The sequence below is a fragment of the Anarrhichthys ocellatus genome, unplaced genomic scaffold, assembly GCF_004355925.1.
Source record: "Anarrhichthys ocellatus isolate YVR2014 unplaced genomic scaffold, GSC_Weel_1.0 scaffold135, whole genome shotgun sequence".
In the NCBI taxonomy this organism is placed as follows: domain Eukaryota; kingdom Metazoa; phylum Chordata; class Actinopteri; order Perciformes; family Anarhichadidae; genus Anarrhichthys; species Anarrhichthys ocellatus.
In genome coordinates, this window is record NW_022280165.1 from 36475 (window position 1) to 64333 (window position 27859).

The following is a 27859-nucleotide window of genomic DNA, read 5'->3' on the forward strand; positions in this document are numbered from 1 at the left end:
GGGGGGGGGGGGGGGGGGGGGGGGGGGGGGGGGGGGGGGTCAGTGTGTTTTAGAGGCAGTTAGGGAGGACGAGGAGGCGCTCAGAGCTTCTTCAGTCGGCTGTACATGTCTCTCTTGCTGCGCTCCCCGGCCCAGGTGCGACTCTTGAGGCGAAACGTCCTCAGGTCCTCCTTGAAGTCTTCGTGGTGCATGGGCCGGTAGGACTGAGGTTCACATTGTGACTGTGGAAGAGAAGGAGACGCGTTCAAAGCACTGACGAGGGTTTCACTCAAACCAACACTACATGGGAGAATTGCTCGCTAAATATTTGAGGAAAGGTGGCTCAAGGCCACGAAGTAACCACGTTACATGTGACTAAATCATCTCAAATAAAGAACTCGCCGTACGAGTATTTTCTGAACTTGCAAGCGGAGAAGACATGCAAAGAAGACGCCAGCAAATGGACCTTGACGTGAGCTAATTTTATTAAAAATACCAACAGAGTTTAACGGCTTCTATTGAAGCTCGAGTGGCAGACAAAGTATCTGTCGGCTCACAGAGGAACCTGAAGCCAAACTGACCTGGAAGTGAGGGAAGAAGTCTTTGTATCCGCCCTTGAGGATGTAGAGCTCGGGGTAGTGGAGGTTGGGATACTCGTTGGCGGCGCGGTCTCGCTCCCTGACGAACCGGCACATTCGAGGGCCGCGCTCCGAAGAGAACTCGCAGTGGAAGATGACGACGACTCGTTTGTCCGGGCAGGACGGGACGATGGGCGTTTTGAGGAGGAAGTCCTCCACCTGGTCTTCCTGGTGCAGGTTCAGGGCGCCCTGAGACCACAGAGACGAACACAACCACTTTATTCATAGAAGTACAGGAACTGACAGAGAGGCATTCATGAAGAAACAGTCAACTGAATACAGACAATCCTCCATTATTTAAAAAACAAATGCGTTCAAACTGAAATATTGTATTGCTGTCACTGACCTGTCGTGTAAATGCTTTTAAAAAAAAACAAAAAAAAAAACAAAAAAAAAACCCAACTATGCTGGAGATTCTCTCTCACCTTGATGTGTCCCCCATCAAACTCGTAGGGGTAGCGGCAGTCCATGACAATAACTTGCTCAACGAGATGATTAAACTGGCTGGACAGAGCTGCCACCATCTGAAAAACACAACCAAAATGTTTGATATGGCAAGAAGGCACGCCGACCAAACACTCAATATCTGTTAGGTTAGCGCCGAGTGCCTCCACCCACCGTGTCCGGGGTGATGTACTTGAGGTCTTGATGTTTGCCGTCCACTGTGGGGAGTACAAAAGGCTGAAAGAGAAAAAAGGAAATTAGATGAGACGAGTAATGTCACAGTTGAGTTACGAGTGTGAGAAACAGCAGTGACGTCCTCACCTTGGTGAAATCTCCTATCAGCTCGTTAGAACCGTCCTCGCCGTCCAGCAGCTTCTCGATGTCTGTCTGGCAGAAGGACTTGGACCTCTGGAGCAGAGAGCAACCCTGGAAGGAAAGGGAACGATTTAAGGAGGCAGTCGAGGAGAAAAATTAGGAAATTTGAGATCGTCTGCAAAGCCAGCGACAACAGCCAGTCCTGATCGATACTGGATATTGGGCTCCAGTAACCAACACTAATGTTTACAGGCGAGATGAACTAACGAACAGTCAAAGGAGGGTGATACTTAAATGAAGGCCCCGCTTCCTGTTGCCATTAAGTCAACAGTAGACTCATTAAACTATTGACACCACGTGGTATAAACACCAATCCCTCACTACAGCGGGCAGCGAGGAGGACTCACCAGTCTTGGGGATTCAGGGTTCTGTTCCACGGTGGTGACCTGTGTTCCTGCCACGCTGCGTCGCCTCTTCACCCGGACCGGTGTGTTTTCGTCTCCGGAGCAGTCGGGACGCTTGGCGCAGAGACGGAGCGGGAGCGGACTGGGCATGGAGGGGGAGCGAAACAGGCTGCGTGGCCGGCAGCGAATCACGGGCTGAGTTAGACAAAAACAAACTCAATCAATAACCCACATGTCCTCTGTGAGCTTAGTAAACATTTCAGCTTCTAGAGTCACAAACTTACAGAGTCTTCTCCTGAACTGTCGGTCACCAGCGGGGCAGTGAGCAGGCTGGCCATTCCCATCGGCATCCCACAGTTGTTCTGCAGGCAACGAGGAAACAAAGAGTGAGTGACCCGTGAAATAAAAGTGTGATGTTCTGAATTCTCCAGAGGAAAGCAGTGATTCAGACAATCTGAACAGAAACCCATTTGGCCGACACATAATTTCCATTCATGTTCAGCGCGAGTGACCGGGCCTCACCTCCATGTTGTCATCCAGAACGTCCAGGAAGCCGTCGTCCTCGTCGTCGTTCAGAGAGGATGTGGGGGAGGAACGCCTCAGGAACATGGGGCTGGAGTCAAAGAAGTCCAGCTGCTGGATCGGCAGGGGCGACAAAAACCGGAACGACAGAAAAGACGTGTTAGAGTCTTTCCAGAAACAGGTGTTTGAACGCTCGTTCATCACAAGCTGAAGTACCATGAGGGCCGGAGCGGAGCTGGGGCGGCGGGCGAGCGCGTCCCTGGCCTGACTGCTGTTGAAGGAGCGCACGCGACACCGCGACACCGGCTTGGTTGGTTTCTTGAATTCAAAGCCCTCCTGAGAAAAAGAAAGAAAAGTGTTTTAAAAGAGTGAACTCATGCTCAACCTTTAAGGTGCGTTTTCACAGCAAATCAAACCAGTTAACAGCGGAGAGGCTCCCGACACACATCACCTGTACGCACCATCAACAACAAGCTGCTTCTGGTTCATCTCCTTTTAAACACCAGACATTGAAATCAATATCGCTCTAATAACTTCTAAGTGGTAGAATAGAATCCAAAGATTGGCCAAACCTTTAAGACAATTAATGCAATGACTTCGTCATGGCAACAAATCAGTTCTCTGAGCATTACACGAGTTCTACGGTTGCGACCGTATCTATGAAGCGTGTGCATCACAGACCTTCGGCACGTTTTCCTTGTTGTCGCGTTGAGAGGAGGAGGAGGCCGCCATTTGGGAGGGTTGTTGTCCGAATATTCCATAGCGGTGGGAATCTGTTTCCTGTCCTTTCAGAGATGGACTGTAACTCTGGAGCTGGAGCTGAGAGGAGGGGGGGGGGGGGGATGAGGGATCCAAGTCAGCAGACGCCCAGCAACTGTAAACAAGCTGTTCTGCAGTAGGTTCACACTGGACTCTTTAAATATGTAAATCTGCCCTCAAGACAAATTCCCAACTGGCTTTTAAGCCTCACAATAAAACAAACATCCAGCTGTGATTCTTTTAAAACTCCCTTCTGTGTGATTTATGAAAACTCCTCTGGAGGAACATTTTGACATGAGGATATTAGTGCTTTATTAACGGCCAAATCAACAGCATCAGCCAAAGTTTTGACTAATTTAAAAAAAAAAAAAAAAAAAAAAAACATGACAAATGTCCTTACCGGCAATGAGTTGATTCTTCTAATTGGCATCCTCCTGTAATTGGTAGAGGAAGCACTGTGGTGAATACAAACTGTTCTAGTTCTACTGTTCAAATAATGAGGCAATAAAAAACACCTGTTAATGATTTCAGGTTATTGACCATAAAGCAACTTACTCGTTGACAACTCTGCTCGACTGTTGAATGGCCTTTTCAAATCTGCAACAGAAAACAAACGGTTCAGTTGAAAAGGTCAGTAATATAAAACAGATTAAAACTAATATAGTACAAGAAAGAAAAACAAGGCTCCAACCAACGATGAGTTGATTAATCATTCGTTCTACAATAGCTTCACGATCTCTCAGAGCTCAATTTAATGCCTTCAAAATGCTGGAGTCAAAATTGTTGACAATAACTTTTCTGCCAAAGATCTTTATAATAAAACCTGCGGAGGAAAGAGGCAGACAGGCTTTCATTGGCGGTCGAAGAACACCGTGTGCCATTAAACTCCAAAGATAAAAGAATCTGGAGCTCTTTCGGGGAAGCGAGAGGAACGGTTTGACTAGAGGAAGTTGGTTGAATGCAAAGAGGCAAGAGGTGGTCTTTGCACTGGAGTAATGCCCACCTGTATGCTAAGTGAGCGGAGAGCTCGGTGTGAGTGGGGGAGAAGTGGTGCAGGGATCAGCTAATCTACCATATGCCTGCTGGAGCCAACGCCGCCAACCCCTTTTCTGCAAGAGCCTTTTGTTTGTGGAGGAGCGAGCGTGTCCCATTCAATGCAGACCAGGAGAAGGGAGGGCAGTTGTTCTCCGGGGTGCCCTCATTTCTAAGGCCGGGACGGAGAAGAAACTGCAGCCCCCCTATTCATATTGATATAACAGTGCATAGGAAGAGTGTGCCAAAACCCAGAGGGGGTGCGCTATCATTAAACCCAAGCGTCCTCCCCCAACCTGGAAAACCTCCTAGCAACCGAGCCGGAGGTGAATGAGGTCTTGAGGACCAAATGCTGCTGTAAAGGAAGTCTCACATCAGACAGCGGTAGATGTCTGCAGAGACTCACCCAGCGCAGCGTTTAGAGGAAGGGGCCACCCAAGATTAGCAGACCGAGGGTACACTGACAAACTGGTCAAGATAACAAGGTGGACCTGCATGTTCCCAGCTAATGTAAAGCTTGTTGCCCGATCATTGCAATACATGTCTGTTAACTCACTATTGTCAAAGGAGGTAACACAACAGTGATTGAGCCTACGGTTCACTGATGAAAGCAGTGCAATATTTATTATTTATACATTTTCAAAATCACCAACTGGGCGTCTGTGGTGACATTCCTGGAGAAAGACGTATTATGGTTTGTCTCTATTGTGTACACGATTATGAAAACGTGAAGCTCACGTATCAACAAAAAGCACAAACGCATAGTTTTCACTCAAATAGAAATCCTACCATTACCCAGGACTTAAATCTAAAGGATTGTCACTTTAAGGAAAGTTAAGATCACATGTCATTATCAGTTAATCTTCTTAGTAAAAAAAATAATAATGAGTGAAGCCATCCTCTTTAAGCTAACGGTAGAAACAATAATCCTACAGATGAGAAGTAGTGCTTGGCTCAGGGTGGAGGCGGTGTGTGGGTAAGCAGAGCGGCACAGCTCACGGGCCGATTGATTAGAACAGACATGACGCGGACAGTGCAACTTACGTGTCATCCATTTCAACAGCATCCATGGGGCTGGGGAGGTCCATGCCGAGGCCTGGAGGAAGAGATGTGTGTCACAGGTCAACATAAGCATCAGGTGGTAAAGTGGCACCAACGGCCAGATGAATACCGATAGATTAACGCTGCATACTCAGTATAATAGCAACGTAACCGCAAGCTTGAATTTGATTTTACACTTAAGACCCGGTGACGTATCAGTGCTACAATTATTCCAAATGATATTAGTATATTTAGTTAATCATGTTAGACAAAGAAAGATAGCAAATCCTCCTAATTGAGAAGTTGGGAACAAGGTCATGCTTTTAATTTTGCTTGAAAAATTAACTGAATAGTTACAACTTCATTTTCTGTACTAAAAAACAAGCATTGAGCGTAATCGCAGGACGTGACTACGACAGGAGGTGCAATAGATTTACATTTGGCCCTTGGGCATCAGTTCTAACAGCATCAATTAGCACAGACAATACCTATATATTTAGGAGGACTCACCAGCATCAGATGACACATCAGAAGCAAAGGAGGGAACCTTCTCAAGGGGTGCATGCTTTCTCCTTTTCGGGGTATCACACAGGCTGTGTGGGAAAAAGAATGAACATCAGTGATGTGGACATTAACTCAGACTGTGCATGCTAGGAATACATTAAGGTTCATCCAGGGCTTGAACAAAAACAAAATCAGCTGTAGATGAAATACACAGGAAAAAATAATATGTAAAAATTAAATAACATTACCTTCCGAGTCCAGCTAAGTTGTTCATGTCCAGAGCCAAATTGGTGACAGGAGACAGCACAGTGGCGGGTCCAGGGGAGAACAGGTCCCTGCAGTGCATGTTCTTTGTGCTCAACTCGGGCAGGCAGAGCGAGGAAAGCCCGGGGATCCCGTCGGGCCTGCTCTTCAATACGGTCTTAACAGGACTGGTGCAGACAAAAACATCATCCGACTCCATCTTAAGCGGTCCAATTTGTTTTAAATCCAGCAGACGGTATTGCTCTGCCGAAGATTTAGTTTGAATTTCGGGTCTGGAGAGGAACAAATTAGCAAAAGACGGTCCAAAACGTCAAGCTAACCCGAAAGCTAACCAGTTAGCTAGCAACAATTTAAGAAAACATTTCCAAACATAGGATCCCAAACACCGGCTGGAAGTGACTCGGTGGTGAAATTGTGATTCGGTCCTGCAAACTACTAAAGCCACATAGCTGCTGCTGCTGCTGCTGCTGATGTTGTGTGTGTCAGAGGGCTGCAGCACAGCGAACTCCCTCTCTGACAGCCCCCTGGTTTCTGAGAAAAAGCAGAGTGCAGCACCCCCGTTTTTATGTTCAAAATAGAAGCTCCGGAGCGGCAATCCCTCAGCCAATCAGCACTGTTGTTACATTCAGCGGGCCAATCGGAGCGCGGAACGACTCTCCGCTGTTGTCCTCTCACCGGATGGGGGAGAGGAAGGAGGACGTGACACAAGCCTTTAAAATTTTCATTTTTCTTCTCAGATATCTTTTGTTCTCGACTCTCAACTGTGGGCTCCATGTTTTTTGATCAATGGATCCATCAAATTAGAATATATATGTATATATTACTGATTAATATACCTGCTTTTTGGACATTAAATCAATTTTAATTTAGTAAATGTTCACTTGGCTGCTAATATTTGGAAAACAGGACAGAGCTTTGCAAATATCTCTCTTAAGTTACAAAATGGCTGCATTTCAAGTCAAATAATGACATAATAAACACCAGTAATTCATCTTAACTGTGGTTTACACATGTGAGCTGAAATCAGATATTATTGCATAATTCTTACAGTACATAGATAGATGGATAGATATATGGATAGATGGATAGATGGATGGATAGATGGATAGATAGATAGATAGATAGATCATACGCCGCCCACACAAAGTGACTCACACAAATCAGTTTTCCACTGATGACTACTTCCTTTTTGATGTTTCTCTCCCTTTCTGTTGCACGAGAGCACACGTTCTTCTTCTCTCTTAAATCCTGTCAAATGTATGAATGTTTCTAACTTGGATAGACAGAATGGACACAGAGAGAAGATGCATCAATTTCAAAAAATCACAAATATGTTTTTATTTAAAGAAGGAAACAATATTATCATCACTGCTTCTTCTGGTTTCCATTAATTCAAAGCAGGGGACATATGTTTATAAAAGGAAGCAAACATAGTTTAGTTTCAGTGTATTTGTGTTTATTTCTTTGCGTCTTGCTGCTGGTCTGTAATGTCTAAGACCCTGATGTCTTGCTGTGTCACTACATGTTTCCTCTTCAGGACTCCATTTTGAAAGGCTAAAGTAGTTACTCTGCAAACAGGGGCCAAAACCCATGTTTATAAAGTCGAACACAACATTGCCGACAAACAGACACACACATACCTGTAACTAGTTAAACCAGACTGCTCAGTCAGTCCATCTGACACAGCCAGACAGATGTTACCAGTAGAAACACCTCAGAGGTTTATGAAGTGTTCATGTTTGTGCTTCTGCAACTCTGTTTGATTCAAATACTTCCACCAGAAGTCCAGGTTTCTCATGCAGTCCTGGTTGTATTCACAATGCTAAATGTGCAGTTATACTGTATATAATTCAGAATGTGATACCTTGTCATGCAGGCAGCACCCATTGTAGGACAACACCAATACTTTAGTATTCCAACGGGAAGGACTTTCGGTATCACTTCTAGCTAACCTGGAGCTGTGAGCACGGGGGTGTGCTGACCTTTGGCCTGTGGAGGAACCACCTTTCACTGCAACAGTCTTTGTTCGGATAAAGTATCTGCATGATTTGCATCACCGATGTAAATGAAGTTTAATGAACTTCCCCTGGAGCGGTACGAGCACAGGCCTGGGACTCCGGGCTCCACACCCCATGGCTGAAAATAAGAGACAAGAGGAGGGGGGGGGGACACAGACTCATCTCAAATAAAACCTCCACAAAACCTCCGACACCTTCTGTTCTCACCAAACCTGCACTGTCGTCCCACTGCCGACCAATTTCCTCTTTACACGAGCTCACTCCAACAGACACGAAGAACAAGGTGGCAAGATTCACAATCTGTTGATGCACCGAAGCTACCGAAGCTAGCATAAAATACAAAGCAAGTGTCAAAGATGATTTACTCAGCATTTGATCACTTAATATCTCTTTCATGCATTTCAAGAATCACATTATTCTAAATCTTGTAGTTCTTCATTGACTGACTCATTATTATGCTTTATTATTTCTGAAGGCATTCTGGGCAAACTTTGTTTCAGCTCTGCAAAAATATTTCACAACAAATAATCAGCAACAATTTTGATAATCAATGAATCATTTTTTATGCACAAATGAAAGAAATACTTTGGCTCTAGTTTCTCCAATGTGCGGATTAACTGCTTTTCTCTGTTTTATATAATAGAAGCAGAATATTTTTGGACTGCTGGTCACCATGTTGAAATAGCAGCCCTACACATCTAATGACACTAATGATACTAATGTTAGCATTGATTTATCTCTTGAAGGATTTCTGTATTGTTTTGTCGTAAACTCTTTGCTTGGCCTGGTCTCCCACAAACACACTAAAAACATAAACCTCCACACCATGTGCTCAAAACTGTCAGCAAGAAGATTATTTGTTTTTTAAGAACTAGAATTTCCTTCCTAAAAAATAAGGGCGACCAATAGTTTTACTAACCGGCCCAAACAACCATCGCACTGAAGGCTTGAACCAATATAACTTTATAAGCGTTTGTAAAAGCTGCTGTAAAAAGTGCTCCGCGGATAAAGTCTATTACTGCAGTGCATTATTGGTAGAGCCGATCTGATCTGTATTCATCTCACAGATAAACACACACTGTGTTGCTATCTGCGGGCAGTTTGTTGTGTTGGATTGAGGTAACCTGGATTAGGGCTCATAATGGATTCTTCCCCGCCGATGGCCTCATACTCAACAATCTGAGCTGCTTTCAAACCCTCCATTTACAGCTGTGAGTCGCTGCAAGGGAGGGAGGGTTTTACACTGACACACACACACACACACACACACACACACACACACACACACACACACACACACACACGCTGCCCACTATAGTTTTGTAAGTGTGAAGTCTCAAGCTGACCTTTCTTCAAACACAGAAGCTGCAGATGTTTTATAAAAATTGAAAACTGAATTTGGCAACTTTCTTGCCAGAAAAAAACAAGTATTCACAACTTGTTGCTATGAAGCTCGAGACTCATAAAAGAATACAGCAGCTTTGAAAACACATTCAAAGTGCAAAGGGAATACGATTTAGTTATTAAGGAAGTAATAAGACCCTTTACTTTCTGTAACAGAAGCAACACCAGCATGTAAAAATACTAATCAAAGTCCTGCATTCAAATGATTGCATGAAAGTAAAGAAGTATTATCAGCTAAATGTACTTAAATGCTCGAACAAGCAAATACTTACAGACGAGGACTCAAATCATAATATTAAACGCCTTCAAGCCACCTGGCAGAAAGATATATTAGATTTAAAATGCCTGACATAAAACAGATTAAGTATATTAGTATATATATATATATATATATAGTAATTAATTAATGTGAAAGCCATGGAGGGAGTTGTGAGGGAGCCAATTTAACAAGTTTAATCTCTAACAATGTGTTGTACATTTTGGATGCAACATCTTAATCACTAAGTATACCTCTATACTATACAAGTACAAGTACCTCAAAGTTGTACTGAAGTACAGTATTTGAGTAAAAGTACTTAGGGAGGGACAACTGACAGACAACCTAAAACCTAAAAGTGCAGGATACTGAGTGGACACTTACTTGTGCGTTTGCATTTGTCTTATCTGTAAATGTGATGCAGCAGCATTAACACCGACGCTGGTTCAAACAGGCCATTGACACGGACTCAGAGGCAGCTACATTACAGAGCACAGGCTGTCCGGTGACACACCACGCTCTGGGTAATTAACACGGCAGGCTGCTCACATGAAATATGTCTCCCGACGTCATTCCCCAGCAGTCTGTTGTCATGTGTTTGCTCTCTCTGACCTTTTTTCTACCACAAGAGCAAGTTACTGTGACCATTATATCCAAGACCAACACCAAAAATCTATTATCAGTTTCACAAGATTAATAACTAAATCTTTCCAAACAGTGTCTATCTTTTTGTTATTTTCCAGCCGTAGTTCCACCCCTGTGTAACCCACGAGCCCTTTCTGCACTAAATAAAAGTACAAACAAACCCTCTGATGATTCACTCAACGGTCAAAGTTTGGCCACAATAGCGGCATTAATTGAAGCCCTCTGACCCCTCGAGGGTCCAGTGAGTAAATAAATTCTAATCTAAGAGGAAGCCCAGATGAAAGCTCCACAATAAAGAAGAACAGCAACAATATCAAAAGTACTCCAACACAAATCAATATGTAGTCGAAACTAAGAAGTTTCAATATGGAGTTAGAGGGAGTTAGTTTCACTTCTTGATTTCACTTCAACCAACGTATTGTTGTTTCTATTTATGTTTGTGTACATTCAATGTGGGAATTAGTCTGGGAGGCTTTGCATTATTATTATGGACAGAGCCATGCTAAGTGTTTTGTCCTTGCTTCTGGCCTTTTTGCTAAGCTAAGCTAAGCTAAGCTGTTTTGGGTGCTTGCCCAGATTTAAACTGAGATTTAGATGGTAAATACATGAGTTAACTGAGCTTTGTTAAGGAGGAGCCATGGGTGAAATATTGCATATCCTTCAGCAGTTTAATATGTAACCACACAGACTGCTCTTGCTCTATATCTCCACACTCCTTTCACAGAGAAATGAAGGCATGTTTGCATGGAGACGCTCAGTCAGTCAGCCACTGCCCCCCCCCGACACACACCTCCTCCCTGGTGTTCATCCACACCATTGTTCCCTCTTATTGTCCCCATTAGTGTCAATGCAGACTCTCCCCTGGTAAAGGTCACCCTCCACCGGTCAACCACTGACTCCCCCCCACACAGACCTCCAGGCTCAGGTCGAGGAAGCAGACATCTGTCGGCGGAGGAGGCCGGCCGCCGACAGATGGACAACCGCACTGAGGGAGAAGGCTCGAGCCTCTGGCCAGGAATTCTGGAGGGAAAGGAAGACAAAAGACGATGAGGGGACGAAGACGGGAGGCTCTGTTGGATGTATGTGGGGGTTAAAGAAAGGAAGGAGGAGGAGTAGAGTTCAGAGGCACATTCTGACAAGGCTTTGAGTACATTTTCATGTGATGTGATGATGATTGAAAGCATCCAAAAGTACTACAGCTGGGTATCAAAAACAGTAATAAATCTGGCTTTCAATGCATTTTCTTCTTCACCTATTCTTAAATCAGACAATATCTCAATTAAATGACCATTATGTTGGTCATTGTCTGATTATGTTCAGACAACGTTCCTGTATGGCTTCTTGTGTTTTGACAACATTGGAAACATGTGGCTTCTTTTATCAAATGTAACAAAAGACATTGGTCGAAAAACATTATTATTTCTCAAAGCAAGATATTAATCCATATGGAAAATCCCACCTCACTCAACTACAACAGGATGCTGTGATATAATGCTGCTGAACCATTAACGCCATTTAAATACCACTTCAAAGGTCATTGTTCTGCTTTGAGTACTTCTGCTTTTCATTTTAAGTACACTTTCCTGATTATACTTACAAAGTCGTACTTTACAATGCAGGACTTGCAGTACTTTTTTTTACAGTGTGGTATTAGTACTTTTACTTCAGTAAGGATCTGAGTACTTCCATCACTGCAGTAACCATGTTTTAGTTTAGGACAATAACCCAACCCATTGGTTCTGGTAAAGTTGACCCAGTTTCTATAGAGGAGCAGTACTAAATGATGAAGATACAAATATGATTATAAACAATACGGGCTCTTATAACTGTTACTACTGACATCTCATAGAAGCTGAATGTGTACATTCTAGAATACAACTAGAAAACTGAAGCAAATACATAAAATATATAAAAATATAGAAACGTAATAAATATACCTCTTTGAAGACAAGTCTCTCTTGAGGCGAGTTTGTGATTGTGGGCTACGTAAATAAAGTTGACTTGACTTTCATTTGCTAGATCACAGAGATCGAAGCTCGACAAATTGTTGAGTTGTCTCATCTCTGTTCACACGTGTCCCCGCTCGCTCTGCAGTCAATTCACAGATGTGAGACAGAGGTTCAGTGCATTTGTGTTGAGCGGCTTGTTAAGTGTCCGTCTGTTGATTCCTGCTGCAGCAAAGTGAAAATCACAACAGAAACAGGCTCAGTGTGAGGATGTGTGTGTGAATACACTCAACTGTTTAGAGCCTTTAATGAGCTGATCTAATCTGCAGGCTCAAACTCTGAAGGGCGAAGGAACTGTATCACCGTCATGAGTCACAGCCTCATGATCAGCACACACTATGTGCATCTCTTTTACTATGTTGAGATTCATGGCAAATAACTTTGATATGAACTCTTTCTTTTACATTCAAACAACAGAACACACTCAATATATTTTAACACCCTTTTTAGCATTCCCAGCACATTTTAATGTAATCATGAGTGCATATGAATATGACGACATTATCAAGTGTTAATGTATCTAATGTGTTTATCAACCATCATAATTGCTCCTTTAGCATCTCTAAGCGGCGTATGAATAGTTCATGAATGATTGATGGCACAGTATAACACAACGTCATTATATTTAAAGGCATATGAACAAACATGAAGAAAGAGTGTGTTTTTAAATAGTCCCATTCTGGTTTTAAAATGTTTAAACTGTCAAATCAAATCATTTGTTTTATTCTTGATTGTGAAAATAGTGAATTCTTAACTCAAGGTCCTCTTACTGGGTTTTCTTCCAGAGCTTTCAGCGGAATCTCAAGGCAGCGGTTGGAGTTTTGCTATTTTACAGTGTGTATGATAGATGTTTCTGTTGATACTGTCAATAACATTAACACCATTGTACTGTTGTATACTGTGCTTCAGCTTTTGTTCACATATCGTAACTGCTTTACATTTACTGTATTTTGTACATATCTCAGTTAAACTGAGATATGTACAAACGACGATAACTGAGTCAGTTATCGTCGATCTTTCTTTCACTCTCCCGTCTTTATATATATTCATACACTTTTACAACTCTTTTATAGCTGGATTATCCAACCATAAAAGTGTTGTAACTTGGATATCAAACTGTTTGGTTGTACTTCACTTGTATGTCGTGACTTTAGGAATCTTCAGGATGTTAAAGTGAGAATGTTTTGTTTAAGATAAAAACGTCCTGGTGGTACAGCTTTTTAGTCACATGTGGAAAACATGCACTTTATTTTCATAAAACTAATTAACTAATAATAATAATATCCAGTGAGATTAGTCTAAAGTTTTAATTGAAAGAAACTTGAAACTTTTCAGGAAAATGTAATGTTTTATAACGTTTTTTAAGACTTAGTTCATATTTAGTTTGATGTTTGCAGTTTGAGGTGTGATACACTGACTTTAACTCATTCTCACTCTATTATATCCGCCTGCTCTTTGTATGTTAATGACCTTTGTGTCACCGTTTTACTGATGAACTAATAGAAAAGAGTTATATCCCTTCCAGAAGTGCGCCCTTGTGGCAGTGACACTTCCCCTTTGTCTGACTGCTAATAAGAGTGATGGGCACACATGCGTGTGTGTGTGTGTGTGTGTGTGTGTGTGTGCGTGTGCGTGTGTGTGTTACATACATCTTGAATATTGCATGGAAAGCAGTTGGCAGCGGTTGGGCTGCCCATCTGTCAGAGGCTGAGCTGGGGATCAGACAGAGAGTTATTAATCATGGATGAGGTCAGGGATTAAAAGTTAATAAGTTCAACGAGTATCAAAGGTAACGTTATTAAATGTTCATCAACTCAACAATTAGCAGCCCTTGAATATAATGTCCCATCTGATTGATTCTTTATTAATACTGGATTAATTGGGGGGGGTTCTGTCATCCTTCCCTGCAGGGGTTGAACATCCTGTTCAGAGGACAGTCAGCGATCATTTGATGCTTTACAGCCAATTTGCGAAAGAGTCCCTCAGCGGAGCATTTAAGGTCAGAGAATGTTTCCTCAGGGCATTAAGATGGAACTCATTCAGTTCAGTTAGTGATTATAAAACATGACCTCATCATCATATTTCACAGTGCAACCATCGCCTGAAACACTGCATCACCTCATTGTCCTCTCAGCATCTTTAGGTCATCAAACATCCCAAATGTTGAGTGTCTTTTTATCTCACAGCTTGTCTGTGTCAAAGTGGAAACTCTGTAAGTATGTCGCCATGAAACATGAAAGTGTTGTTCTATGATTGAGTGAACAACTATAAGATATGTCCAGATACAGTGACAGGGCCGGCTCTGACTGTAAGACTTCATTTCACGTCAGACTCTTGAAAGCTCGCCGCTGTAATCACAGTCATTATTTCAAGTGAAATTCATGTTTCTTTCAAATTCATTCACAAATTCCTAGATATTGTAACATATGTTGGCAAATGAAAAATGTATTAGGAAGTTTGAAAGAGGAAGCGGATTTTCAAAACATCTACCTTCACAAAGCAAATGAAATGCCTTTTGATGTTTGATCTTCTTCAACACTCGTTCATTCATTTCACAGACTGTATTCAGTCCAAACATGTGACGCAGTGTGTGACAGCAGCTGCCAGAGGGGCTTCATACACTGTATATTTGTAGCGTGATGCCACCTGCTGGTGATGTGTGGAACTGCAGGATGGGTACGATCAAAAGCAGGACTACAAGCTAAATCCTGGACTACAACAATGGTGATGCTTTCTTTGCTAAAGGAGGTAAGATCCCCATCCAGAGGAGTCTTGAAGGATTACACTGATATTTAGAGATGATTATGTGTTTATGAATAAACAGCAAGAGGCTCATAGGTCCATTACATAATTATTATGAATTATTATGAATTAATACAAATACATTTTAAGCAGAAATCTAAGACATGTTTCCTTGACTAGAATAGGCCTATACATGAAATAATGCGCAGTTAGGAATGTATAGGAAACATTCAAGATATACAGCAACATGCAGCATCAAGCAGGTCAGTGTGGAAATACAAACATGAACAAATTACATATTAAAGATTGAACAGCTCTTTGGCATGTACACATCATCTGTCAATGTGAATATAAATCCTACATGCTGTACATACAATATATCTTTACATGTACACAATCAGTGCATGTATATTCATTCCGTATTCATTTCTTTGCACATTGTATTGTTTCATTTATATTTTACTGTTGGTCCCTGGTGCGTTTTAAGTATATTTATGTAAACACCTATTGTTCACTACTTGTGCACATAGCAGTCCTGTCTATTCTTTACCTTTATATGTCCAGCTCTGTTAAACTTGTCCCTCGCGGTTATTTCTGTCTGTGCAAATACAAACTGTGATTTATGTTGTTCTGTATAGTGAACACATGGGGGCAGTGTGAATACTGCTCTGAATGTGTTTATACCTGGTCGCTCCTTAGCTCCTCTCATTCATAGTGACAAAGGATTTACATCCTTTTGACAGCAGATTTTCTGACTTGTCAAAGCAGGAAAAGCAGGGATGTGACCTATGATGACCATCTGCAGTTTTTATCACATTCACTCCAGAGACATCTACTGATATCTTGATATTTATTCCAAAATCTTGTGTAATCTGTGTGTTTGTGCATATTGGTCCTTTTTTCTATCACATTTTGTTTTCTACTTTGATTTATTTCTAGCTGTTTACTTGTTTTAATAGAATAAGTTCTATATCAATTTACTTTATTATCATCATCATTTTGGTCGATTAAAATAATATGTGAGTATCTCTGGATAAAGACACAATGTGACTTATTGCTTGTTCAGGTTTTTCCTCTCTCCTCCACCAGATGTCTCCAGATGTTCATCAGATCTGCGGTCTACCTGTCAGCCTGTGTGTGTGTGTGTGTGTGTGTGTGTGTGCGTGTGTGTGGTCTTGTTTGAAGTGTTCAGTCAGCTCTTGTAAAAACACTAAATTAGCCACCATGTCCATGGCTTGTGTCATAAGTTAAAGGAGGAGGAAGTGAGGTGTAATGTGCCTTTAGGTGGGCTGTCTGCTCTAATTATTGCTCCAACACTCAGAGTCCATCGCGGCCGGCATTGTGAGCGTATCTGTCTTTGTTTGGAGTTTCTCTATGGAGACCAGTGCTTTGATCTGCTGTTCAGCTCACAGTTACATGGACACACACAATAGACAAGAAGCGAAGGTGCGATGACAGTAAAGCTGCGTCACTACAGAGAGCAGTGAAGGCTGAAACACAGGCCTCTCTGTCTGCTGTCACTGCAAAGAGAAGTCACACTAAAGAGAAGCAGCGGAACATGAAAACAACATAATGATGTGTGATTTAAAATGCATTACAGTAACACCTTAGAGGAGCAATAATGTGTTGGACCAACAGTAACATTGAAGCAGGAATAAAGTTCTATTAGCAGGTTTCCTCGTACATTTTGAAAACTAAAACGAAGTTGTGCTTTTCTGATGCTTTTAAATGCTGCTTTATATCTTATTGTTGAAAAGATGAATCTTCTTTTAAAACAATCTACACTCTCTCTAGGGAACATTTAAGGTGAAGGCTGGAGATATTTCATAGTTTTCTTAATGTTAACAAATTTCATGAAAAGACCAAAACCAGCACAGAATGTATAACACGTCTTCTTCCTCTGAGCCAGAGCTCCATTAACAACACATCTATGAGCCTCACTCCTTCACTGGTGACATGTTCCTTCATCACCGTGAACATGCACGCTGAAGTTTCACTTGACTCAGTCCCACGTACACCGTCCTGCCGCCCCAAATACTCACTGGACAGCCCAGTATCATGACAGCAAATGTGTTATAAAGGTTTTGTGTGGCTCAGCAAGAGAACACTGCCAATGGAAAGTCAATTAGGATCCTTTGTTTCATGGTGGACACACAGTTAGATGCATCCCTGTGACTATGCAAAGGTCAGAGTGAGGTAGTATTACATATTTACAAAGACCACTTATGGTGGATGGGTCCAACTAACAGGACTTTCAGACCTTCAACCTGGAGGCCGGTGTTGCAGTGTTGTTGTGGTGTTGTTCTTGCCTTAACCTGACGTTTGTGTTCTTGCCTTAACCTGACTGTGCTGAGCTCGTTCAAGCCCAACATGACCATCAAAGATAACGATGTGGGTTTTTTTGGCCTAAATCTAACTTTTGTTTTGTAACACAATGTCGTCCAGAAAAAGAAGTCATGCCGAGCTGCACAAAAAAATAATTTGCGTCCAGTTAAACACAACTAATACATTTACTGTGGTACACTGAGCACCAAACGTGGATTCATCCGCCGCTAAAAATAGTCCCCAACAAATGAGTAACGTGCTAAAACATTTTTCAACTTTTTTGACAAATGAAACTATATTATTTGTAACCACTTTTTAAAGATTTAAGATTTAAGAACTAACTTAAGACCTACTGAGCTCAGGGCTGCAGACAAGAGGGATGAACTGTTAAGTCTTTTATTGTTGACAGAAACAAAAATAAAGAAAAATGAAGATGTATCTGACGTTTATATTATACAAATATGGTTTAAAATGATTACTCTTTGTGCCTTTGAAGGACACTTGAATCCTTGAGTGCAAACAGCAGTTTGTCTGATTCCTGAACTGAGGTTCTACGTCACAACAGAACACAGACGAGGAACACTGTCTGGGAACGTGTTCCAACTAGAACGTCTTCAGGCCTCTAGTGTCAGTCCCAGGAGACCAGGGAGAAGCCTTTAAATGCATACATGAATTACTGATCAGTGCATGTCGGCCCCAGAAGAATCATAAAGAGTTGTGTCTAATATACTCAAGGAGTAGATTATTACATCTGTCCCTCTCATTCTGTTCACGCTACAATACAGAAACAGTTATAGGCAGATTCAGTCTGCACCACCTGCAGCTGAGAGTGAAATCACAGTCACATCAACTTATATATAAACCAACCTTAAGCACTGCAAATATGACTTGTGTTACATATATTGTAGAACTGTATTATCAGCATGGCCATTGTTTTTTTTATTTTCATTTGTTCCAATGCTCTTTTTAATAATTCAAAGGGTCTTTATTAGCCTAAGAAGTAAAAACAAGTTGCAACCCGTAAAGCAGTATTTCATTCTTCATATACATGAGCGAGATGCTTTTACTCTGTCGATGACGACACGTTACAGTGAAGATAAGTTGATGCTATTTGAAGAACTGCACATTGTAAACTTATAACAAAATGTAACAAATATACTGTTTTCTGCTCATTCGTTTTTGCTACATATGAAGATCTAAAGTAACTGTGTGATATATTTTATTATGAATTATCTATAACCATAATATAATTATAGACACAGTCTAATCTATTGTGGATGTCATATAAGATATTTACAGCAGTTACAGCCCTCTATCTCACAGTTATTCTGTATTTATTGTGCCGGAGCAACGTTCAATAAAACTGAATTGTGTTTTTATGTTGGTTGAAGAAACAGAAGTTACATTTCCGGGTTCAACCACAGCGTCCATACAAAGTCACTTAAAGAAAGTAAAACCTTTTTAGACAGACTTCAGTATCAAAGAGACATTTGGACAATATCTCAAAGAAATATGAAATGATACGTCTATTGATCAATAAACAGAAAATGTGTCTAGATTCTCAGAAGTTTGCTGCTTTGGTTTTGGACAAAACGATCTGGAGGAATTTGAAGACGCCATCTTGGGCTCTTGGAAGCTGTGGCCATTTAAGATTTAAGAGCTTTAATGAGAGAATCATCATAGCTGCTGACTCTGAGTCATCTCAAAGAAACACTCTCTCCATCTCTGACAACATCCATTAAATCCCCTCTACAGAGCAGGCTGGCGCTGAGAACAACAGTCAGGTTGAATATGCAGGTTTGTCATCATTTTCTATGTCAAAGGCCCGGGGAGGTGTGTGTGTGCGGGGGGGTCGAGGAAGTGTGGCAGTAATATAAGCAAACAGAGAATGTGAAGAGAGGAAATGGCCTGTCCTAATAATCACGGCCCAGGAGCAGCAGTGCATTCAGCTCGCAGCGCCGGGTGCTCGGCCGCTCTCTGTCTCCTTTCAATGCAGCGGAGTCCTGCGAGCAGCGCTTTATGGACAAGCCCGACACCCACAGGAAGTGTAAACAGAGGTCAAGTGTTAAAGTCCAACCCGCCAATTCTCACCTCCATTAAAGGGGGTTGGGGGGGTCTCCACAGAGCCCTCAAAGCACCTGGGAAGGGGCCCCTTTAAAACACGACAATGATTGGTTCCATAAAGAAGCTCTAGAAATCAGCACGCATGTGAAATGTCCACACGACATTTACATTTCATGCATTCATCAAGAAACCCACGACCACGTTACCTTGACTACAAAAGCAAAAAGACGAAAGGTTTGGTTTTAAAATGAAAGAACTATGTGAGAAAGTATTAACTCTGCAAGATGATTCATGAAATCCCTCCGAAGTCTCCAGCTGACAAACCACTGTTACAGTTCAAATGCACGATGAACTCCTGCAGAAGAATCAAACCACTAAATGTCTCCTGAACATGTTGATACATGTGCAGAGCTGAGAAATGGAAAAAAATAACTTAAGTTGATAAGACAGCATTGTGTAAATAAAGCTTTTAGATCATTTTGACACAATGAAAAGATTGAAACCACTTTATCTGTAAGATACAAGGTGCTTTATGAAGAAGGAGAACTTCTCGCCTGTTTGCACCTCTCCTCCCACCGGTGCACCTTGCTCTCTGCGCTCAACACCAAATCACCACACAAGGTCAGGAACACACCAGCTGGCTCAGTCCCAAAGTAAGAGAATCCACCTAAAGCTCAGCAACACACACAAGACGTCTGCTTTAATCCAGACAAACACCACAAGGTACAAACAACAAGCTGTGGTTCAGCTAACTGGCTGTAGCTTCATGTTCATCATGCATAAGAGTGACATCGATCTTTTTCAGTGAACTCAGCAGAAAAGCATATTCCACAAAATGTTGAGCTAGTCCTTTAAATGGAATCATTTTGATGTCTTTTTATCTGGCAAAAGGGTTGAAACATTGCCTTTCATGGTATGTCGACACCTGACTGTTGTTTCATCCCTGCACTTGACGATTTGATGTACAACCATTCAGAATCTCATCTTCCAATCCTCTCTGTTAGCTGAGAGACAGCAGAGAGCCTGACATCAGAAAACAAGCTGCGTTGAAGAATCGGACAACTTCTGTCCTGAAAATGCATCAATACTTCGAGTTCCCGGTCATACAGCGGCTTGGTGAGGCTGCCACAACATGGTTACACGCTGATGTTCAGCTGGTATCATTTCCCCTTGTTCCCCATCTTACTGTGGCATGCTAACATGAGACAATTAGCACAAAATACAGCCGAGGCTGACGGGAAGGTTGTTAGTTTTAGGAGGTCTATGGTCAGCGAGTTATTAAAACGCTGTGATATGTCTCTCTATCTGCAAAACACTGACGCTTTCCTTTACCAAATTACTGATAAAACTTCCTTTATGAACCCTATGTAGCAAGTAAAGCTAAAATGATTTATTTGACTTTATTCTTAGTGCATAAACATGACTGCAGGGATCTGCTTCTCCTCAGCTCAGTGGCGTAGTCGCTGTATGGAGAGTCAGACAGGTCGAATACACACGTCCTCCATTCCCAGGACGGGACCGTCATGACAGTCAACAGATACCGATCGGGGAGAAAGTAAATCCCTCATTAAGTTGGTAATGACATGGATGGTCTATTCTGTGAGAGGACTCTCTGGAACTAAGTGGCCACTATTAAGCCCCGAGGAGAGCAGCTCGTACAGTAGCCCTTCAGAGCGCTGGTGTCGATGCTAACGCTAACGGCTGCTGAGCGGGAGAACCGAGCAGCGGATGACTGGAGGTCCTCCCTTCTGCCACACGTGTAAATGAAAAACACACAGAATCTGCATAGTGACGCTGCATCAATGCTGGAATTAGTCAGTTCATTTCACTTCTGAACCATTTAGCTGATGGTGTTAATGTAGCCCGTTCCACAGAGAGAGAGGAGGCTGAGAGGGTCCAGCTAAAGGCGCTAGGACACTATTTCTACTCACATACATGACACAAAGGGTTAACGAGGAGTGAATAATGAATTGGTAGCCTGCGACTAAAAAAGCTTTATCAACTTGACAGCTCTAAGGTTGGACTGTCATCAAACATATTCAAGTCCCAGGTTTTGGTTTGTAACATCTGGAGGGACTGTAATGACCTCAGAGAGAAGCAGCAGGCTTCATGCCTCACATCTTCAGATGTTTCATTCTTAAACATACGCATTGAGAGATTTAGGTCACAGGTCTATAAAGCACGCTGTTCACACAGCTTATCAGCGCGATGGCAGCATCGAGTTTGACTTGAGACTTGCCCCAAAAGATTAAACTCTCATTTTATATATTTCATTTAACATTAGTTCAAATGTGATCTAAACACAACGTCACAAACTCTTTTAACATCCATATGAACAGAAATACTTCATATGCATATGAAAAGTATGTATTTGAAGTCTGCAGTTTACCTCTGACCTTTGCAGACAGGTGTGCATGTTCAGACATGTTTGTCTTTTGTCTTTATTCACCTGCATCAAGTGTAACACTTCTAAAGCAAATGGCAAGTTGAGTTAAAGGAGACAGTCGGTGTGCATGTTTCCCAGCAACTTTACATCAAATCCGGCTCCTCGTGCTGCTGGGAAGAAAACGACACAACCACACACGTATCATCCCACAGCAGAGCCTGTGTGTGTATTGAAGACAGACGGAGCATACCTGGCCTTTCACTGGACTCCCATTCATAGTCAAGGTGAGGGCCGAGGCCCAGCAGGTCCCAGTAATGAGCCCTCGGGACCAGCAGCAAGGTGACGGAGGCCGGCCGCTGGGGATCGTCCTGTAAATGGCTTCATAAACTCATTAGCGATGGATGTGCGTGGACAGGAAAGGAACAGATTACAGTGCCTGTTAAATGTGTCGTCCAGGTGAGAAAACGATCCCCTTTCACCCCAATAATAATAATGATGACAGTGTTTCTCCATGCTTTTGTTTCATTCAATCACGCGTGAGCTGAGACAGAACAGAGTTTCTCCTCTCTGATCTCACTTCTCTGTCATATGCCATAACTCCTGTATTAATACAGTCTGTAGCATCCATTGTTAGGAGATCACGACTTTGATCTTTAAATCTCTTCACAATAAGTTACTCACAGCTGTTGCATGTAGAATCCTCTCTGTGAGAATGAGTTCAGACACAGTACTACTGTACGACAACTAAAAGTAATATGAATGTCTGCTGTACTCAGAGATGGGCAGTATTTCTATTACTTGTATTTGAAATACGTATTTCAATTATTTTTGAGTATTTTGTAATTTGTATTTGATAGGGCCGATAAAAATCGAACGTAATTTGTAACAAAATACTTTAGAGTGGAGTAACTTTGTATTTAAAATACTTTTTCTCCACGAATCAAAAAGCAGTTCACGAGTTCAGTCTTCAGATCTTCAAGTTCAACAGATTGTCTGTTCAGGTAAATATTTTATCTGAGTGACAGATGTCAACTAGCTTGATGTATAATTTCTGTCTGGGTCTGGCTACATAGCCTATTGTATATACATGGTGATGGTTATAACATCAAGCTCGATGCTAACATGCTAATGACGCTAGCATGCTGTCTAGGCTAGTGCATAGCCAGTGTTTAGCAAGTTAACTTATCAGTGGAGTAGCTAGCGATAGGAAGAGGGAGATTGGGAGCTTGTATGTTCATGATAACCTTATCAAGAGACGTCTGACCATCTAATCTTGCACTGTATTGTAAGTTATGCTGCATCTTCTCAATGTGAATGTCATAATGTCATATCAATTACTGGCAGATTATATAGTTCAGTTAGCCAGGCTATGACAGTAGATGTCCATTTGTTAAAAAAAACAAAAAAAACATTAAATATCCAATTTATTTTATTTAAAAGGCATGTTATGAAAGTAGTCTTAGTTTTATTATTTCATACATTCTACAGTTGGCCAGGTGGACGACATGTCTCAGCAAGATGATGTTCAAGAAGGACCATCAACAAGCACAGATGTGCTTAGTTACACTGACGTTCTGTGACTGTTCTTCCTTTTTGTGGGCTTCACCAGAGCTTTGTGTACATTATATATAATTATATTATATTATTATTACATTATATAGCCCAAACCTGAATGCTCTGCTATACCAAATTGTGAGAAAACGGAAAATCCAGAAAAAAGTATTTCCTATATTTTAAATACAAAATACATGTATTGTATTTTGTATTTTATTTTGATACATTTATTTGATGGGTATTTTGTATTTTGTATCAAAATACATTTTGATGTATCTTTGCCCATCTCTGGCTGTACTACACATTTTAAGGCACTTTGAGTATTTTACTTTTGACTCCACTAGTTAGTGACGATAGTTAAATTCTTCTTTGAGAAGTTAATAAAATAAACTCAACAGGACATGAAACAAAGTATGTTTATGGCTACTTTTACTAATGCAAATGAACATATTTCCACCACTTTCTGTTGAAATGAGAATCCAATACGATAACGTTCTACTGTAACTTATCTTTTCTTAGGGAAAACACCATTAAATGACATCAGATCAGCTGCAAGTTGACCTTTATTGTGGTGAACAACTGTACAGCTGTCATAGAACTTTTAAGTTGTTTTATAAACGTATATATTCTGTATCATTAATATCCAACACATGCCAAATACCATCATCTACATGGGCAATACATTCTAGTACACAAGAGAGTATGTGACATGTGATATGTAGAATTTGATGTTTTTACAGCTGTATACGTTTTGTTCGTACTGAGATGCTTAAGGAGAATAACGTGTTAACGTAACATCTGTAACACCTGTAACCTTTAGTCTTTCTCTGAGTGATGCTCCCAGAAGTAAAAAACAAATCCTAATAAGAGACCACTTTGCATTTTGCATCCAACAGCAGATACTGAATGAAGTGCTGATGAGCAGTTTCAAGCTGTTGGTGGGAAGGATGGCCCGTAGAGCCATTAGAGAGCAGCCCTACAGCTGCTTTCTCCTCTCAGGCCATGACTATGAAGAGAGGACTCGCTGGGACAATGGTCCGTGTATTCCTTGTCTGGCTCCAATACACAAGGAGGACACGTTGCCTTCACTGCAGCATCATTAGAGGACACACCGGGTTCACTGCCGACATCATGAAAAAGACATGTCAGCATATCCAGGCAGAATACTGGAGGAGCACTTGGCTGCAAATGGAAAAAAGATTCCCTCTTTAGTCTTTTTTACTTGATGTGACGATTAGAGTTTCAACTAATGATTGTTCTAATTATCGATTCATCGTTTAGCCTCTAAAATGTTCAAATAAAATGTGAAAAGTGTCCATCAGACCTTCCCAGAGCTCAACACGAGGCCTTCAAATGTCTTCTTTTATCCAACAAGCAGTCAAAGGTCAAATATACTCAGTTTACGTTCAGAAACAATATTCACGTTTGTCAAACTGTTCACTTTTTGGCCTTTTTACTTGAAAGGTCGAAAAATCCAAAAGACAATTAAATATAATACTTAGTCTGAGAGGCTTTACAATTGTTTTGTTAATTCCACTTGTTAAGATTAGTTTCGCTTATATTCTAAACTTGCTTTTCTAAATTAAAACATTATTTGATAAATGTTTTCCAGCTGGTTTGACTCAGAAACATCTGCAATCTTCCTTTAACTCTTGTCATTTAACTTGAAGCTTTCATGTCAACTCGAGGTTTCAACACTGAATGTGAACTGAGTGATCTGTCAGGACGGAGGTCTTCTGCAGTGCACGCCAGCAAACACCGCTCATGGGGTGGGTGGTCCGGTCGCAGAGGCATCAGAAGAAGCATCTTTATTGTTCAGCCCAGGTCGACAAAGTCTGTGTTTGCCCTCGTCATTAGACATTCTAGTGTCAGTGAAAGAAGATAAATAAAAGGCCCCGAGGTCAAAGGGAACAGGCGCTTCGCTTCGGTGTTTAAATGTGTTTTAACAGTTACTTAAGGCTCTGCAGAGCCTCTCTGCCACCTCCAAATGATGGAAATGAGGCTGAAGGTTTGCAGAGCTGGCAATAATCCCAGTTGAAAGAGAGGATGTCTTTGTGCTGCGGTGGTGTAAGAAAGCAAATCACTTCCTTTAAAGAAGCTGCGTCTTCATCTTCAAACCTTTAATGAGAGACCGATAAAACAAAAGCTGTTTAAGGATATTATATCCGGCGCAAATTTGGAATTTCACAATAAAGGTCTCTTTTCCAAGTGCCTGATGAGATTCATTTAATTCACAAGACACTTTGTGTTTGTTCACACAATAAATCCAGCCTACAGATTTCAGGCTTTAGACCAACCGGGATTGTTTTAATCAACCAGAGCAGAGGCCTTTCCCAGCCTGGCGTTCAAAGGATAGGATGGACGGATGAACCTGTGGATTAACGCGGTGCCTGGGATTAGTGGAGGTGCAGTTTGGTAAAAAACAAAAACAAAAAAAACAGCAGCACCACTCTGTCGCCACACCTGACCCGCTGAATCTGATGCCTCAATTGCGCACAGCAGTTATTCACTTTTAAGAGCGACACCACTGCTGTTAAAAAACACTCTGGAAATAAAGCGCATTATTTTGGAGAGAAAAGAAGATTATGGGCTGTCTGCAAACAGGAGTGACTCTTGATTTACAGTTCTTTACAGACAAACACAAGTCTTGATTGTCCCTAAATTATAAGGTTGGAAAAAAGTGCATAAAAATAAGTAGAGTTCAACACAGTAGATTCTCTGTTATTGTTCAGCTTGAAGCGACTTGTTACGCTGCTTAGAGCATCTGTCGGCCAGCCAGAACTTAAAAGGCTCCAAATAGGATGATTTGGTAACATCAAGGCTTTCCCAGCGGTAATGATTACATTTGGACTTAAGATCCATGCAAGAATTTGTAGCCCAGTAAATCTCCCGAGTTCCCTGCCCCCCCCGACTCTTCAAAAGCCTTGTCATTCAAAGGGTTAGGATGTTTGACAATCCCAGCTTGTACTACTCCACCAATTAATTGGATACGTTGTCGGGATGTTCGTTTCTCTCATCTGCTACTTAGAAAGACAAAGGACCGATGGGGGGCTGTTGACACCTCTGTGTCCGGCCGGAGTATAAGTGAGGAGCCTCCGCAGGAGGAGCAGCATTCACTTTCCTGCTGCACTCGGAGCGACAACTGGTTTTCTGCAAAGGATCAAGATCTTATTTTACAGCTTTAAAAAAAATACATCTGTCAGAATGCAGGGGCCGAACAGACCAGTGGGAGCTTTTGGATACTCCGTGCGTAATTACGCACCGGCATCGCTGTACCCGCAGTACCAGGGGAGCCAGTGCGTGTCGACAACGAAGCCTCCCAGTGGGAAATCTTTCACCATCGATGCTTTGCTCGCCAAGCCGGAGCACGCAACCAGCTGTCGGGCGAGTCCGACTCCGTGCTTAGAGAAATACCAACCAGGAGTCCCGGCTCTGCCTCTCACCGGACACGCGGGTTTACCGATGGCAGCAGCACCTTACCTCTACTCTCAAAACATGTTGCACTCTGCGCTCCACACGCAGCCTGGATACTCAGTCTACTGCTGCCCGCCTTTCTCCTACCAATCCTCGTGTCGTGGAGCATTTTACGCACAAGGTAAAAAAAAAGAGTGTTTTTTCACTATTTACTGGATCTAGCAGAGTGAGATGTAAATGTCAAAATGAAACTGTTTTCACGTGACAGTGTGACTAAACGCGTCATCTCTTCTTTGCAGCTTCAATGTCCAAAGTGAACGCAGGGCTGCATTCGTTCAAAACTAAAGGTGGCAAGTCGAAACGGATGCGCACCAGCTTCACCAGTGAGCAGCTCTCCCGGCTGGAGAAGGAGTTTGCGCGACAGCAGTACATGGTGGGATCAGAGCGGTTCCTCCTGGCCTCGGCCCTACAGCTCACAGAAGCTCAGGTGAGAAAAGGAAAACAAATCTGAATTTTAGGAATAGCCTCAGGAACTCGTCTCTTACTGGATTTTTTTTCTAAAATGCATGTTTCTCTCTCTCTCTCTCTCTCTCTCTCTCTCTCTCTCTCTCTCTCTCTCTCTCTAGGTCAAAGTCTGGTTCCAGAACCGACGCATCAAGTGGCGCAAACAGAGTTTGGAGCAGCAGCAGGCCAAGCTGGCCAAACTGGGCCTGGCCGCTCCGCTAAAAAGTCCCGGATCTCAAGGCCACGGGGACGAAGGAGATGAGGATGAGGAGTTCTCCGACCTGGACGTGGACATTGACGTGTCTGATGACTCTACTGACCACTGTTGAACGAACACCACCAGACTTTTTGAGACTTTTTGTACATGTTTTGAGAAAGGGGGCCTGTGTCTCCAACTACAGTTATTTAATAGATGTATAGTTATATATTTAAATGGTTTTGCTCTTTGATAAGCTCACTTCACCTCTTCAGTTTTTGTACATTTGAATGACATATTCAGAAATATATTTTATGACATTAATGCCAACCATGTCCTGTTTATTCCTTCTTATTACATTTTGTGTTGCAAGAAATCAGAAATCCTCATTTATTATTTGCAGCAGCTAAACTCATGGGACATTTTAAAGGCTTCTGCTGAGA

The 27859-nt window shown here is 41.9% G+C and overlaps 2 protein-coding genes across 4 annotated transcripts; one reads left to right on the forward strand and one right to left on the reverse strand.

Moving 5' to 3' along the window:
- Positions 1 to 39: 39 nt before the first annotated feature.
- On the reverse strand, positions 40 to 6444 carry cdc25b (cell division cycle 25B). 3 transcript variants are annotated; one of them, XM_031877395.1, is made up of 15 exons: positions 5887 to 6443; positions 5645 to 5727; positions 5138 to 5189; positions 3617 to 3658; positions 3462 to 3495; positions 2984 to 3121; positions 2519 to 2638; positions 2303 to 2413; positions 2065 to 2142; positions 1784 to 1975; positions 1383 to 1487; positions 1236 to 1298; positions 1043 to 1141; positions 561 to 806; positions 40 to 221 (listed from the first exon to the last, which is right to left on the reverse strand). In XM_031877395.1, the coding sequence occupies exons 1-15, from the start codon at positions 6099 to 6101 to the stop codon at positions 81 to 83; spliced, it is 1719 nt and encodes a 572-aa protein (XP_031733255.1). In that variant the 5' UTR covers positions 6102 to 6443; the 3' UTR covers positions 40 to 80. The 3 variants fall into 3 exon arrangements, with proteins under 3 accessions (XP_031733255.1, XP_031733253.1, XP_031733256.1); XM_031877393.1 differs by having other exon boundaries at positions 2303 to 2416; XM_031877396.1 differs by having other exon boundaries at positions 2303 to 2638; positions 5887 to 6444.
- Positions 6445 to 26506: 20062 nt separating this feature from the next.
- On the forward strand, positions 26507 to 27549 carry noto (notochord homeobox). Its single transcript, XM_031877368.1, has 3 exons — positions 26507 to 26897; positions 27016 to 27203; positions 27343 to 27549. Exons 1-3 carry the CDS (start codon positions 26507 to 26509, stop codon positions 27547 to 27549), a joined length of 786 nt encoding a protein of 261 aa, XP_031733228.1.
- Positions 27550 to 27859: the final 310 nt, after the last annotated feature.

Excerpts from the sequence above, each read along its gene's own strand:
- cdc25b (XM_031877396.1), bottom strand. The coding sequence starts at position 6,101 with ATGGAGTCGGATGATGTTTTTGTCTGCACCAGTCCTGTTAAGACCGTA. Across the intron at positions 3,659-5,137 it reads GCTGTTGAAATGGATGACAC|ATTTGAAAAGGCCATTCAAC; the intron begins GTAAGTTGCACT and ends TTTCTGTTGCAG. Across the intron at positions 222-560 it reads ACTTCTTCCCTCACTTCCAG|TCACAATGTGAACCTCAGTC; the intron begins GTCAGTTTGGCT and ends TCTCTTCCACAG.
- noto (XM_031877368.1), top strand. The coding sequence starts at position 26,507 with ATGCAGGGGCCGAACAGACCAGTGGGAGCTTTTGGATACTCCGTGCGT. Across the intron at positions 26,898-27,015 it reads TGGAGCATTTTACGCACAAG|CTTCAATGTCCAAAGTGAAC; the intron begins GTAAAAAAAAAG and ends TCTTCTTTGCAG. Across the intron at positions 27,204-27,342 it reads TACAGCTCACAGAAGCTCAG|GTCAAAGTCTGGTTCCAGAA; the intron begins GTGAGAAAAGGA and ends CTCTCTCTCTAG.